Genomic DNA, 15,593 nt, shown 5'->3' on the forward strand with positions numbered 1-15,593 from the left:
ATCTCCTTCCTTAGAAGTTTTTAAGGTCAGGCTTGACAAAGCCCTGGCTGCGATGATTTAATTGGGGATCGGTCCTGCTTTGAGCAGGGGTTTGGACTAGATGACCTCCTGAGGTCCCTTCCAACCCTCATATTCTATGACTCGACACTAATCCCCCATCACCCAGAGGCTGTGCAAGGTGTTTGGAGTCAGGTCCTGGCCACTAACAAGATCCTGCACTGAGAAAGGGAGTGGGGGTTACGCGGGGAAGATGACAGCTGCCCAGATGTTGCCAAGACAAAGCCTCTGCCCAAATAAGAGTTGGAGTCAGGAAACCCAAGTTCTCTTCCTGGCTCGCTAAGACACTGGGGGTGAATCAATCACCTCCCTCTCTGTGCCTCAGTTTCTCCATCTGTAAAATGGGGACGATCAAACCTCTCACAGAACTAGCATGTAGGCGCTCAGACACCGAGGTGGTGGGCGTGGCATAAGACCCTGTACAGAGCAGAACAGAGTTTGGAAGGGGGACCTACTCCAGTGTGGCTGGCTGCTCTCTAGTTCTCCACGGAGGACTTTGACATGAAGGTGTCCGGCTCAGTTACAGCCCCTCCAGGTCTCCCTGGGCTCTTCGCAGGGGAGAAGGGGCTTTTGGGGACTTCCAGGTGTAAGTCACAGTTTGACGAGGAGGAGGACAAACTGCTAACTCTGAACTGGGGGCCCAAAGCACACCCCAGAGCCAAGCACAGCACAGGCAGCCCCCAAAACGCAGCTTGCAGCCACCGGCCAATTCACTGGGAGCCTGACCCAAAGCCTGTGGAAGAATCAATGGAAGCATTTCCTGGGGCCTTGGATAAGACCCCATAGCAAACAGGAGATGCAGCCCAGAGAGACCCATTTACCGCGATCGGCCTCCCTCCAGCGGCTCTGGATTCGAGGCTGGTGAATGCAACCCAACCAGCAACTTCTCTGGCAGACAGAAGGACAAGCAAGCCTGCGGCGGGGGTGCTTGCTGCCCACAGGCGCAGGGGGTGCCCCTGGAGGTCCTGGCAAGCTGTCGGAGGAGCTCCCCAGCCGCCGTCCACTCACCTGATTGAATTTCTTGTCACAGTGAGGACACTTGTGCTCCTTGTCTGTGTCGTGGGTCTCCAGGTGGCGCATCTTGGAGGTGGGATCGGAGAAGGAGCGCCCGCAGTAGTCACACTGGTAGGGCTTTTCCCCGCTGTGCACCAGCTGGTGCCGTTTGAGGTTGCCCGAGGTGGTGAAGAGCTTGCCGCAGTCGTCACACCGGTACTTGGCCTCGCCCGTGTGCCGCTTCTTGTGCAGGTTCAGCAGGCTGATGAGCCGGTAGCTCTTGCCGCACTCTTCGCAGCCGTAGGGCTTCAGAGGGCTGAAAGAGGGATTCAGAAGGGACTGAGGGACTCCACACGGCAGCCAGGTGGCTTGTCTGTTCAGGACAGACTTTTCTGATCCTTCTCCTTTTGGCAGCTCTAAGATCAACCCTCACACAAGACACCTGCCTAGAGAGTCAACATAGGCATGTTCTGGAATACCTCCCTGCATCAAGATGTCAGCACCGGAGACTAGGATTCCAGTGGGCAGTAATGGGTGAGCTCTGCTGTAGCCAGGCAGCAGAGATGGATTGTTCCCTGGGTCAAAGAGACTTCACCCCTTTAGAAGCATTATAGTGAGCCAGGGGCGAAAGCAGGCAGAGGGAGAATTAGACGGTGCATCAACCTGGCTGGAGCGGAGTTCACTCCGTTAGCAGTCCCTCACTCCACCTACTAAGCCCTCTCAACCTCCCAGCTGCTGGCACGCAGTGATGGGATCTGCAGCCCGTCCAGGCATCCCCAAGCTAGGGTGAATCTAGCAAGCTTGATAAAAATAAAAGTGAGAATGCGGCAGTGCAGGCTGCCCAGCCAGTACATACGTGGGGGGCATCAGGTGGGCTTGGGCAGCCCACAGCACACTTCTGTTTTCACTGAGCTAGCTAGATTAAAGCTAGCACAGGTACGTCTACATGAGCTGCAGCTCACACACCTGGCTGCAGTGCAGGCCGGCACTGACCTCAGCTGCAGCGAAGAGCAGGCGCTCACTGGCACGTTGTTCTCAGTTGGCAGCAAGCCGTACCTGTGTGTCTTCTCGTGGGCTTTGCAGGCCGCCGGGTCGGAGAACGCTTTGTTACATTCCCTGCAAGAAAAAGGCTTTTCTCCAGTGTGGATCCGGATATGCCGCTTGAAGTTACCGGTGTGCGTGAATTCCTTTCCACAGTCCTACGGACAAAGACACACCAGGTAAAGAGCCAGCCCCACAGTGGTCCAGGGGAACTGAGGCCCCGGAGGAAGCTGCTCTCGCCTTACCTCACACTTGTGAGTCACCGAGCCATAGGCTTTCGATTCAGTCCTGTCGCTGTAGGTGCCTGATCGCAGCAGCCTGGCTTCCCCGGAGTTCTCCTGTCCGGAGTCTGTGCCCCCTGACTCGTTATCCTCGGGGTTGTCTCCGTTTTCCAATCGTGGTTTCTCTTCTTCTGAGATTTTGGCTTCCTCCTCTTCTTCCGCTGTCATCTCCTCCTCTTCCTCCTTCCCCTCCAGCTCCACCTCCATTTCTGCAGGTTTAGGAGACAGAGGGATGCTGAAAACCAGGAATAAAAGGTGGGAGACAAAAATCCGACTGCGGCATTGCACATGGTTCATAAAACAAGCCTGGACACTCGGGAGACAAAGACCCTGGTGTGAGAGCTGGTTGGAAAAGGGAGTTACACCCCCAGGGGACATTTTGAGTTTTTGGCAGAAACAAAAAAATCAAAACCTGAATTTTTTCGGCTGAAAACCAAAAAAGTTTGGAATCTGACAGGCAGCCATAGCGCTGCAGGCTTCCAGTCTCCTCGAGATGCCAGGCTCCCGGCTTAGACTCCGTCTGCCATGCTGGGCCACAGCCCCTGCCCTGCGTGAGGGGAGGGGGTGCTTCACAGCAGTCACATGGCCACAAAGCGTCAGGGGAAACCAAGTCTGGCCGGGGAGTCCAACCCAGAGCAGGGACTGGGAATATGAGACACCAGAACTACAATTCCTATGAGGCTCCATGGGGTTTTATTTGAGAATTGAAACATTTTGGTTTTCAGCTACTTGGATTGATGGAAAAAAAAATTCTAAATTTTCCATGGAAAGCAGACCCTGTTTGTGCAAAATTTTGTTTAGATGCCAAATTGTTTTTTGGCAAAAATAGGTTTTGATGGAAAGCTTCCAACCAACCCTGCTATATATAGTTCCTAAATATGGGTCCCAGGCTTAAGGGACCAGTGATGGGATACGGCCAGTGATGAGCTGCCAAAATCTTAACAACCAGTTCCCTCCTCACCCCACGAGGGGGTCGTGGCCCACCCGCCGGGACTCCTGCCCCATCCAACCCCTAGCGTTCCTTGACACCCCCCCCCCCCCGGGGACCCCTGCCCCATCCACCCTCCTCCCCTGTCCCCTGACTGCCCCCAGAACCAGGCAGGAGGGTCTCGTGGGCCACCCTAGTGAGTGCCCACCCCGCCCCATCCCTAAGAGCCAGAGGGACCTGACAGGGGGCGAGGCGGGGAGCCCCAGGGGTGCTTACCTGGGGAGGCTCCCAGGAAGCATCCGGCAGGTCCCTCTGGCTCCTAGGGGCGGGTAGCGAAGCTAGGGGGGAAGCAGGGGGAGCTGCTCCCCCACTGATCACATCAAAAATGGCGCCTTAGGCACTAGCACCCACGGGGAAAATTTGGTGGGTGCAGAGCACCCACCGGCAGCTCCCCGCCCCACGTCCGGCTCTAGCTCCGCCCCTGAATGCACACACACCCCCCCCCCCCAGTTTCCCGTGAATCAGCTGTTTGCACGGGAAGCCTGGGAGGGCTGAGAAGTGAGCGGCGGCTTGGCGCTCAAGCCCAGGGAGGCGGAGGTGAGCTGGGGCAGGGAGCAGTTCCCCTGCGTGCCCCCTGTGTTACCTGCTGCGGCACGGGCCACCCTCCTCGCGCCCCCCCCCCCCCCCCAGCTCATCTCCGCTCCACCTCCTTGGGCCTGAGTGCGAAGCTGCCACTTGCTTCTCAGCCCTCCCAGGCTTCCCACGTGAACAGCTGATTCGTGGGAAACAGGGGGGGCAGGGAGAAGCAGAGTGGGGCGGTGCGTTCAGGGGAGGAGACGGAGCGGAGGTGAGGTGAGCTGGGGCTGGGCGGGGAGCTGCCAGTGGGTGCTCTGCACCCACCAAATTTTCCCTGTGAGTGCTTCAGCCCCAGAGCACCCATGGAGCCTAAAGGCACCACTTTTGGCCAGTTGTTAAATTTAGAAGCCCTGTTAGAACCGGTTGTCCCTCGCGGGACAACCGGTCTAAAAGGGCTTCTAAATTTAACAACCAGTTCCAGCGAACTGGCTCCAGCTCACCACGGGATACGGCCTTTCATTTCTAGGTTACCGATGCAAAGAGTCGGGAGTGACTGAAAGATCTTCCCCCTGGTGCGCTGTTTGGTGGCCCCCCAGTCTGACGATCTCAGTTCAGTTCCCATTGGACAGGTGCTTACACAGCAGTAAATCCACCATCAACTGAGTGGCTGGCGGGCTCAGCAGTTTCCATGGCCTGAATGGGAACCCAAGCTACGCCACCAGGTGGGAGCGGGGCAGGCTGGCAGGACAGCACCGGAGAGCTTGCACTGCTGTTGCCTGTGGGGTACCTGTGCTGTACATAGAAGGCTCCTGTTTCCAGGTCTGTCCTTTGTTCAACACCTACTCCCAGAGTCTCTTGTACAAATGCAATTACATGGCCATGCAAATGGGCCTCTAACTGTCACTTCTTGCCGAAATTGCTACACCTTATAAATATGATATGGGACGTGTTCGGCATTTAAAGAAGCAGTGCATGAGGAGTTTGGGGCTTCTGACCAGCCGGCCTTCCCCAAGCCCGTCAGAGGGGAAAGTAAGCCGGTACGCCCCGGTACGGCGTACTGGTAAGAGCTGGTGCACCGTACCAGGACCAGCTTTCCCGGAGGGCAATTTAAAGCCCTGCGGTAGCGGCGGCGGGGCTGGGATTTAAAGGGCCCTGGAGCTCCAGCCGCTGCTACCGCCCTCGCCCTTTAAATCCCCGCCACCGCTACTTCAGGGCTCGGGCAGCTGGGCTCAGGCGGGGATTTAAAGGGCCCCAGGGCAGTAGCAGCGGCTGGAGCTCCGGGGCCCTTTAAATCCCCGCCAGAGCCCCGCTGCCGCTACCCCAGGGCTCGGGCAGCAGGGCTCATGCGGGGATTTAAAGGGCTTGGGGCTCTGGCAGCCGCTACCACAGCGGAGCCCCAGGCCCTTTAAAGCTCTGCCAGAGCCCAGAGCCCTGGGGTAGCAGTGGCAGCCAGGAGCCCCCAGGGCTCCTCAGTGATTTAAAGGGCCCGGGGCTCCACTGCGGTAGCGGCAGCTGGAGCTCTGGGCCCTTTAAATTGCTCCCGAGCCCTGGGGTTCCCAGCCGCCTCTGCAGCTGGTAGCTCGAGGGTGATTTAAAGGGCCCTGGGCTCCCATCCACCACTACCGCAGCTGGAGCCCTGGCGCTTTAAATCAAGATTTAAAGGGCCTGGGGATTTAAGGCCCTGCCTCTTCTGGTTGAAGCCAAGCCCCCTGCTCAGGACTCCGGCGTAGCGGTAAGTCCTCTAACTTACTTTCACCCCTGACGCCCATACACTTCCTAAAGTGCACAGAAGTTGGAACTGATTTGATCCCTCCGTGCCCTTCTGGTGTTTGCGTGCTGGAGAGGCAGAGAGGGCTCAGGGAACAGGGCCACACAGATCTGTGGTCCCCAACATAATTCAGGTCTAATGTGCTGCCTGGGACATTGCTTGGGAGCTGAGATCTGCAACCGCTTTAATGGAAAAAGTTGTCTAGAGTTACTGTAACTTCTCTACGTGCCTCTATTAAAGCTACTGAAATGCTTTTACTAACATCAGAGGGATAGCTGTGTTAGTCTGTACCCACAAAAACAACGAGGAGTCCGGTGGCACCTTAAAGACTAACAGATTTATTTGGGCATAAGCTTTCGTAGGTAAAAAAACCCCACTTCTTCAGATGCATGGAGTGAAAATTACAGATGCAGGCATAAACATACTGGCACATGAAGAGAAGGGAGTTACAAGTGGAGAACCAGGGTTGACAAGGCCAATTCAGTCGGGTGGATGTGGTCCACCCCCAATAATTGACGAGGAGGTGTCAATACCAAGAGAGGGAAAATTGCCTTCTCTGCATGTGTCAGTAGATTTATGCCTGCGTCTGTAATTTTCACCCCATGCATCTGAAGAAGTGGGTTTTTTTATCCATGAAAGCTTATGCCCAAATAAATCTGTTAGTCTTTAAGGTGCCACCGGACTCCTCATTCTTTTTCTAACCATTCTTGGTGTTCCACAACAGCTCCCCCGTGCCTGGCTCACCTGCCCAGCTGTGGTATGCTGAAGGGCTAGGTTTCCTCCTCCTCTAGGGGTATTAGCTTTTTGCCAGCATGAAAGGGATCTAGGTTTATGTATACAAAACCCAGGGAAGTCCCGTGCTTTCAAACAGGATGTATCTAACAAGCAGGATGGTCCTCAGTTCCTCTATTTTCAAATGTAAGCTCCTGCACCAATGAAAACTACAGCCCTTAAAATTCCCAACTTAAGCTCCAGCTATTTGCTGCTCAGAGCAATGCAATCCTGACGTACTTGACAAACTAGACAGCCCAGGCTGCAGGTTTCATGGCCTGCTGCAACAGCAAGGGCTGTACAGCATACAGTGACACCTGTTCCCATCTGACTTCACATCCTTCTGTGGCATTCCCCTCGGGCCTGTTCCCTGTGGAGCTGGGAGCAGCCAAGTATCTGGGCGAGAACCAGAGGGAGCAGCGAGCTCCACACTGGTGAAATCAAACACACAGGGCAGAAACATCTGACAAGTATGGGGGTGTAGCCATGAGGAGCCTGGGGTCTGGAGCTATTCCTCTGTGCTGAAGGAGGCGGAGACGACAAAGTTGGATGTAAGGGGGGGAAGTTACTGTCACTACTTTCATTTCAAAATGGCAAACCATCATCCTGTGCCAGGTGTAGGTCAGCACCTTGCTCTGAACTCTGGGAGGAGCTGCACTTTGCAGCCGGGCTGGCACTGTTGGGCCCGGTACCCTCTGGCTGCTGGCTACTGGGCACCTCAGAGGGAGAGTCCTCCTGTACAGCGTCGCCTGCACCTAGAAACAAAGAAGAGCACGTTCGAACCATTCACTGCGACGGCTGCGATGTGCTGCGCAGAAACAGGGCAGCCTGGCAGCAGCTCAGCTAAACAGATCCCCGGGGGTGGGGAGGGCAGAGCAGGGAGGGCTGTGGAAAGGATTAGGAGAGAGTAAGGGGTGTGGGGGAGGCGAAAGGCTTCCCCAAGGGCTAGTGGCAGCACAAGTGAAGGCGTGAAGCCGGGAAGCTTAATTACCTTTACTTTCTATACATAACCTTCCTCGGGCTGACCTGCTCTGACGCTGGTCTCCTTGCTGCCCTCCTCCTCAGGCTCTTTCTCCTTTGGCTTTGCTGCAGCCTCCGTCACCTCCTCCTCCTCTTGTCTCTCGGACGGGACCTGCTCAGCTTTGTTGAGTTCACCGAACGTTTCTGCTGCTGCTGCTTTACCTTCTTCAGGTGCTTTTTCGTCCCCTGCCGGGGAAACACACACAAGCAAACCACGCTCCCTTCACATTCGGAGACGACAGAGGGGCAAAGCAACCAGAACTACCGCACTGTACTCTCCGAGAGTCCAAACAACGGACACAGCAGTCAGCAAGGCCAGCCAATAGCACTAATTGTCTTAAGATGCTATTGACACATACTAACAGTGGGACAAGAAAGGAAAACTAACATTTAGTAGCAAACACATAATGCCTGGTGCCATCCATGGGGGTGAGACGGATACAAAAGCTTCATCTATATCTGGGGAGGGTGAGTTAGAGGGAACAGATCTCAGAGGGAACAGGACTCATGATTTGCAATACTGAAACGTGCTGCATGTCTGACCAACCTTAGCGCACCAAAGCCCTGTCCCCTAAGTCTTGCAGGGCCAAGATTAGGATTTGGAGCCACTGAAGCTACAGAGAGGGACAGAGCAGCCAATGACCAAGAGATGGACGTTGCCAGGTGTAGCTGTGCTCTTCATCTGCCCCCAAAGCCTGGGAGCCAATGTTCTGCATTCCGATCTGCAGCTTCACAGGCCACATGCACAGCTTGGGGTGACCTCACCTGCACCTTCCTTACATTTCTTTTGGAAGGAAATGGTTCTTTATTGACTGACTAACCACTGAGTTCACCACAATCTACAGGCCAGCTTATTACAGTAAAGAAAACATCTGGCTGGGGATGGATCAGTGTTTAGCTTCTCCTCTCAGCTGCTTCCTGATTTAAGTATGCTTCAGTAACAGATCCACACTAAAGAGAGCAATCAAATCCTGGCTAAACCAGCATCCCCTGAGAACCGTTTAGAACACATTCCTATTGGGAACGGGAAGCCCCAGGGGGTAAGAAGGCTGCATACCGGTCACTTCAGGGACCTTGTGGCTTTCTGAATTGGGTTCGGCTGACACGGTGAGAGACTTCAAAGCATTGCAAGCACTGACAATTTCCTGCATCTGGAGAAAACCGGCAACTGCTAGCACATCCTCCACGTTCTCTGGGCTCAGGCTGAGCTTGGCTGTGTACATGAACTCCAGTACCTGACCAAGGCCTGCAATAAAACAGACCCAGAAATAAAATAAACACAAATCAAAGCTCCAGAGATGAGTGGCCCTTTTCATAACAAGCTAAGTTGCCAACATTTTAGAGACTGAACATGCACTAGTGACTGAAGGCCAGATTTTTAAAAGGGATTTAGGTGGCTCACTCCCATTGATTCAAAGGCCCTAGAAATTGATCCTATATGCTGCAATAAAACTCCCTGAAAAGCCTACCCGAAACTATGCCAGATTCTTACTTTCTAGGTAAGAGTAACAAATAATTATACTTTCACCAACTGGTGCCATTGTTAGTGTTAGTTAGCACAAGAGAGGGGGGAAGGTAAAATTCTGTAGGCTGAAATAAATAAGATCTGGAACTCAGCGAGTGTGACTGTCTGTACCCTTATGTTCGTCCTTTTTATAAGACTATGATAAATTTTGTACAAAGTATGCCTTGTGAGGTATCATTCAAAAACTCATAATCTGCTGAACATTATTGTCCTAGTAAAACATATGTGGCCACAGTGTTACTGTATAAGACATATTCCAAGTCTAGGGAAGCAGCCCAAACCAGTTCACCAGAGACAAAAGGCAAACTGACACCTCAGCCAAGTGTCAACAAAATCAAATGGAGCATCACCTGGGTAAACAGCCTTTCTTTGGCAGGAAGAAAGATATGACCGAGAAGTTTACATCTTGGCAACAGAACAGCTGGGGGTTCCCGTGCAAACAGACTGGCTATTGCCTGAAGCCCAGCTGGTGATGATTCTCAAAGAGGAGGCAAAGATATAAAAATCAGGAACAGAGACCTCAAATCACCTCTCACCTCTACTCACAGCACCAACGTTTGAAAGAAAAAGGAAGCATTATTGAACTGGGGGAGTGGTCATGGCTGAAGGGATCCATCCAGATTGCTGTGAGCAGGTGGTGAGAGAAACCTTTTGTGTTGAATTCACTGAACTTGTTAAGTATTAGTTGCATTTTATCTTTTATCTCTTTGTAACCAATTCTGACTTTTATGCCTCATTACTTGTAATCACTTAAAATCTATCTTTCTGTAGCTAACAAACTTGTTTTATTGTTTTATCTAAACCAGTGTGTGTTTGGATTGAAGTGTTTGGGAAACTCCATTTGAGATACCAGGGTTTGTGCATATCATTTTCTATTAATGAAATGACAGACTTTCTATGAGCTTGTGTTGCACAGAAGGAAAGAGCTGGGAAGTACAAGACGCACATTTTTTGGGACAAGTCTGGGACTGGGAATATGCTGGTGTCACTCTGCAATACAATTCAGGAGTGGTTGGCTAGAAGCACTCATATAACTCAGCTGGGAGTAATTTACATGCTAGAGGCTGTGTGACAGCAGACCAGGAGTGCTTGCTCTCACAGTGAAGCAGTGTAAAAGGCACCCCAGACTGGAGAATTGAAGGGACCCAGCAGTTCAGCAGTCCAGACTGTAGCCTGGGGAATGTCAGAGCGAGGCAGGATGATTTGTGGTTATGGCTCTAGACTGGGACTCAGGAGACCTGGGTTCAATTCCTGGCTCTGCCACAGACGCCCTGTGTGGCCTTGGGTGAGTCCCTTCCTCTCTCTGGGCCTCATTGCCCCATTTGTAAAATGAGGATAATAATACTTCCGTTCTCTCATCCTTTGGCTTGTCCGTTTTGACTGGAAATTCTCTGAAGCAGGAACTGTCTCTAACGACAGAGCCTAGCACAACAGGCCCTGCATCTTGGTGGGAGCCTTTAAGTGCTAATGCAAGACAACTGATGAATCTTCTTCTAATATTAACAATAAAAATCTTCCTGTTCTACTCTAAGACCATTAGCTTCCAGACGCGATGCACATTTGTCCAACCACACATACTGAAGTAATAGCTATTGGGCATATACTATATATTGGCAGGATCACTGTTTCCCTTTTCCCTTTAGATGATTGTTAGACAGCTATCTCTACAGTGGTGCGTGTTTGTATAGGGTACTGGCCAAACAGGAATCCAATAGGTTGTATCTGGCTGGCTGTTGAGCTGCCATAGGGGTGACTCAGGGAATTACAATAGACGAGCAAGTCCTACGACTGTACCTAGTACGTTGGTTGAAAGGACAACTAAAAATAGAACAACAAAACACGTGGAAGATCATGATAGGATGGGTCTCATCTCACTGATGTATCAGAATTCTTTGAACATGTCAATAAGGTAATGGTTTACGGAGAACCTGTGAACATCCTTTCAACTTTCAAAAGACCTTTCACAAGATTCTGCACAAGAAGCTACTAAAGGAGCTAAGTATTCATGGAGGGAGAGGCAAGGTATTGTCATGGATCAAAAACTGGCTAAGAGACAGAAAATAATTAAGAATAGGGATAAACAGCCAGTTTCCATCATAAAAGATTAACAGTGGGGTGCCGCTAGGTTCCTACCAGGTCCTGAGTTGTTTAATATATTTATTCATGATCTGGAAATGAGGTGGAAAGAATGATCAGTGAGGAGGCAACCTTCTCAGAAGGCACAGAGTCATTTAGGTTAGTCAAGCCCAGAGAAGACAGAGAAACTTCAGCACTTAATCACGCTAGGTGAATGGACAATACAACGGCAGACGAAATTCAGTGTTGATCAATGCCAAGCAATGCACATTGGAGGGAAAAATTTAAACCAGACAGGTTCATGAACCTAGCAGAGTTCTGAACGAATTGATCAACTCAGGAAAGAGATCAGGGCATCACCGATGATAATTCAATGGGGACCTCTACTCAATGAGCAGCTGCAGTCGAAGAGCAAACAAGATGGTAGGATGCATAAGGAATGGGATGGAGAATAATATACAAAATACTGTAATGCCACGATCTGAATTGATGGTACCCTCCCACCTCTAGAATACTGTGCACAGAACTGGTCATCCCATTAGAAAATAATATTGTAGAATTAGAACAAGTTCAGAGAAGGGTGATGAGAATGATTAGGGGCATGAAAACACTATGAAGAGATATGGAGAAGACTGGGCTTGTTACCTTAGGCTTGGTCTACACTGAAAAGTTATATCAGCATAGCTGTGTCAGTCAGGGGCATGAGAAAACCCGCACGATTGACTGGCACAACTATGCGACAACCCCACCCAGTGTGGACGCAGCAGTGTCGATGGAAGAGGGCCTAGCTAACGGCGTTCGGGGAGGTGGAGTTATCTGCATCAGCAAAAAAACCTTCTTCTGTTGGGGTGTAGGCTGCGTCTACTGTAGGCGGCTATGCCAATATAGCTATCCGGTATGGTCTCCGTAGTGGAGACACAAGGAGATGAATAAAAGGACTCATGATAAAGTCATATAAAACAATGAATGGTTTAGAGAAGAAAGAGCAGGAGCTGCTATCCTCTCTGTCTCATAACACAAGAACAAGGGGACAGTCAATGAAACTGAAAGGTAGCAAGTCCAAAACTGGTCAAAGGAAAAATACTTTGCTGCACAAAGTATAACGAGGTTGTGGAACTCCCTGCCACAGGAGGTCATTGAGGCCAAGAACTTAGCAAGATTCAAAGAGCGAGTGGACATTTCTCATGGATAACAAGAATAGGCAGAGTTATAACAGTTATTACAAACCAAGTTCTAGAAACCTTATGCTTTAGGGTTTAAACCAGTCTCTATTAGGAATTAGGAGGAGACCTTAATGAGGTCAGATTATCCCACGTCTGTTACTTCATGGTTCCTGCACTCTGGGGCATCTGGTGCTGAGCACTGTCAGAGATGGGACACTGGGCTATGGCAACTCCAGTGTTCAGGAGGAACGTCACTATCCCCACCACAGCCCTAATGTTTTCTAGGAGGTTCTGCACACTTTGGGTCTGAGTCACAGCTGGTGTGACTTGGTGCGGCTCCACTGACTTCAACAGGAACACACTGATTTACACCTGCTGAGGATACGGCCCACCATCTCAGGGCCACAGCTCCTCTCCCAAGTGCAGCCTTGGCTTCTCCCAGGAGCCGCACCTGCATACCTGCTGCATTGCTGATGTCAAGATGCACCACGTCCTTCTGATCCACAAACAGCATCCTGAAGTACTCACTGCAGGCTGCCAGCACGGCCTTGTGGGCCTTGAAGTCAATGCCGTCCACCACGAAGGTGCAGTCACACAGCAAGCCCAGCTGCCTCTGCTGGTTCAGCTGCTCCAGGACCTGCTTGCTGTGCTGAGGGAAATCCATAGCTGAGGAGAGAAAGCACAATCACCTGGCTGACCAGAGCCTATGCTCCGTCCCTCCAGCTACTGTGCTTGAGCCTGGTGCTGGAGCAAGGGAGGTTTTATTAAAATCCATTTTTATGGTGTGCAAGCACCGACTGACGGTGCTTAAAACTGAAGCAGTGCACAGACCCACTTCCACCCACGCGCCTCAGCCTTGATCTGGAGGAACCGGTAGGGCTGAGAAGCTAATTCAGTCTCCACTGTGCAGTTAGTCATTGGTCCCGTAAGAAAGTCAGCCTCACACTGCACCATTGGTCATTATTATGCATTATTTGTATTGCAGGAGCACCTGGGGGCCAGGACTTCACTGTGGCACACACATAGGTCCCTGCACCAAAGTACAAAACTACAGACAACAGGCGGATGAAGACAGATGGGAGCATATGAGGAAACAATGCGATGATACTGTCGAGTGGGTTGTAGGAATCATGGCTGAGAAGTGTTTTAAGGAGAGCTCTGAGGGAAGACCTGGCATTCTTGCAGAAGCTCCTGAGGCTCCTCCCGTGCACAAGGACCGGTGTGGGAGAAAGCGTGAAGGTGCTTCTTGGAAAGCTTTTTAAATGGGCAATCAAGGTTAGGAGGAGGCTGTTAGGAATTTTTGCCTCCATCTGAAGTACTGGCCACTGCTGGTGGGATGATCAAGTGTGCCGAATGCTATGGCCCTCCATGGTCAATTGTATCAAACCCACCTGATTAAACATCCCCCTGCAAAGCTGCCGGCCGCAGCTCTGTTTTAAACCTGGTTTGGCATAAAATCTGCTTCTGTTATTTTGTCACATTCTCTTTCAAAAAGAGACTGCTGTTTTCTGACTGAAATTCACTGGTTGAGGCCTGCAAATGAAGGCCCACCAGTGGCTGCAGGAGCAACACTAGAAGTGCGAAAAGGAATTTTAAATACTGATTTATAGTATCACATTTACTAACACGTCCCCTGGTCCTTCCAATCAGACAGCCATCTAAAGCGGAAAGTCCTACTGATCAGCCTCCACTCCTGTAACCTCTTCCCTTGCACCCAGCTTGGCTCCATCCAACTGCAGCTGCTAACGTCAAACCATCCGCCTGGCCTGTTTTCACCATGTTGCAGTTTCCACCGGCTCCCACTTTCCCAGTACTGCCCCTTACACACAGGACTCTCCCTGAATTAGCACATAAAGCCCCGACCCTCTTCCTTCTTCAAATCCCTCCCCAAACCCCACTTCTGCTCTGAAGTCCCTGGACAACAACTGATCCCAGCCTGAGAGGGCGCGGTGGGGACTGCCAATATATATTTATATCTTTTAAATATTTCAACACATGTCAAATTGTACATGCAGGCAGCCTATGTAACTGCAGGAACGTACCTGATGCTCCCTCACCCCATTCTATCCTATGATTACATCTAAAAATAAACAGACAAAAGATTAAGGCTGCAAAAAGTCAAGCACTCCAGAGTTAAAAAACACCAGATTTAAGGTAATCTGTGCAACCTTAATACAGCCCCCTGTGCGTATGCATTAGGACACAGTCTTTAACTGCATGATCATATAGTATGTTCTCACAGGATCCCTGCCTCCTTCAGAGAGTGGTTTTATCCTCCTCATTCAAAGCGTGGTCCCGGGGCATTATTTAACACACATCCATCCATCCTTGCACTGAATACAAAATGACTGATTTCCTTCCAGGCGTTTGTATGGTGCTCTCACCACCTGAGCGAGTCACAAACGTTAGGGGATTTATCTTCATAACACTCCAGAGAGCGGGGGGAGGGGGTGGGGGTGGCGTCATCCCCATTTTCCAGCTGAGGAACTGAGATCCAGCCAGATTTTCAAAATACTATTTGACAAAATTGCCAAGTGACCAACTCATGATGCCCAGGGTCCAATTTTTCAGAGTGTTCAGCATTTTAATAGTACTTTAGGAGGCCAAAGCAGAGCTCCAGTCGACTTCAGCTGCAGTTGTGAATCCTGTGCACTTCTGCAAATCAGCCCCCAGGCGTCTCATGGTACCCAGAACCACTGAGGAACATACAAGGACCCCAAGGAGCACACTTTGGCACAAAGTAGAGCCGATTGCAGAAGCCCTCATCTTCAATATGAAGGTGAGGCTCATAGAGAATACGAAGGTGAGGCTCATAGAGACTACAGTGCCATGGGAAGCTCCACCTTGATCTCAGTGGGAGAGGTGGTCACAGAGCACATTAGAATGCCTTTGGCCACCTACCCAAAAGGAATCCTCTATCTTTACACAGGCCATTCCAAATTGAAGAGAAAGGTTTAACTCAAACAAGCTGCCCCATGCAGTCAGTGTGCTGTAAAGAGCAGCCGCCCTGAGTGATTATCAAACTGAAGAGCAGACAAACAACACTTAATAGCGATATCTCAAGTGGCCCAGGAACGGGGGTGGGAAGGCTGGTGTTGCAATGTATGGAAGGCATCCTGTCTTTAAATAACCTGCGGAAGGAACTCTTGTTGAAAGCACCTCTCAAAGCAAAGTGGAATGTAGTGGGGGGGCGGGGGGGGAAGACTCCATCTGGGCTAAGTATAGCCAAGTGATATAGAGATCTCAGTGCACTGGCAAATTTCAGCTTCAGTCTTTCAACTGGATCTGTATAGTAGACCCTTGTGTCTGTACACAGGCTAACTGGGCTCCAGACAGGTGCAAGGGTCTGTCCATGTGGACTCAATTACAAGACTGGGGCCTTAAAGTAGACTTT

At 50.9% G+C, this 15,593-nt stretch overlaps 1 protein-coding gene across 7 annotated transcripts in view; it reads right to left on the reverse strand.

The window, feature by feature from the left end:
• ZBTB17 (zinc finger and BTB domain containing 17) overlaps positions 1–15,593 on the reverse strand; it is a 39,653-nt gene that overhangs the window by 11,385 nt on the left and 12,675 nt on the right. For 2 of the 7 annotated variants that reach the window (XM_043531755.1, XM_043531757.1), the window contains exons 2-8: positions 12,659–12,865; positions 8,493–8,681; positions 7,442–7,621; positions 7,045–7,170; positions 2,337–2,581; positions 2,044–2,249; positions 1,066–1,366 (exon numbers count right to left, since the gene is read on the reverse strand). In XM_043531755.1, coding sequence (XP_043387690.1) covers positions 1,066–1,366; positions 2,044–2,249; positions 2,337–2,581; positions 7,045–7,170; positions 7,442–7,621; positions 8,493–8,681; positions 12,659–12,865 — 1,454 coding nt within the window. Of the gene's footprint in view, positions 1–1,065; positions 1,367–2,043; positions 2,250–2,336; positions 2,582–7,044; positions 7,171–7,441; positions 7,622–8,492; positions 8,682–12,658; positions 12,866–14,241; positions 14,280–15,593 lie in introns of all 7 variants that reach the window. The other 5 variants (XM_043531756.1, XM_037881180.2, XM_043531758.1 and 2 more) reach the window with 5 other exon arrangements.

The sequence above is a fragment of the Chelonia mydas genome, chromosome 18 (genome assembly GCF_015237465.2).
Source record: "Chelonia mydas isolate rCheMyd1 chromosome 18, rCheMyd1.pri.v2, whole genome shotgun sequence".
NCBI lineage: Eukaryota > Metazoa > Chordata > Testudines > Cheloniidae > Chelonia > Chelonia mydas.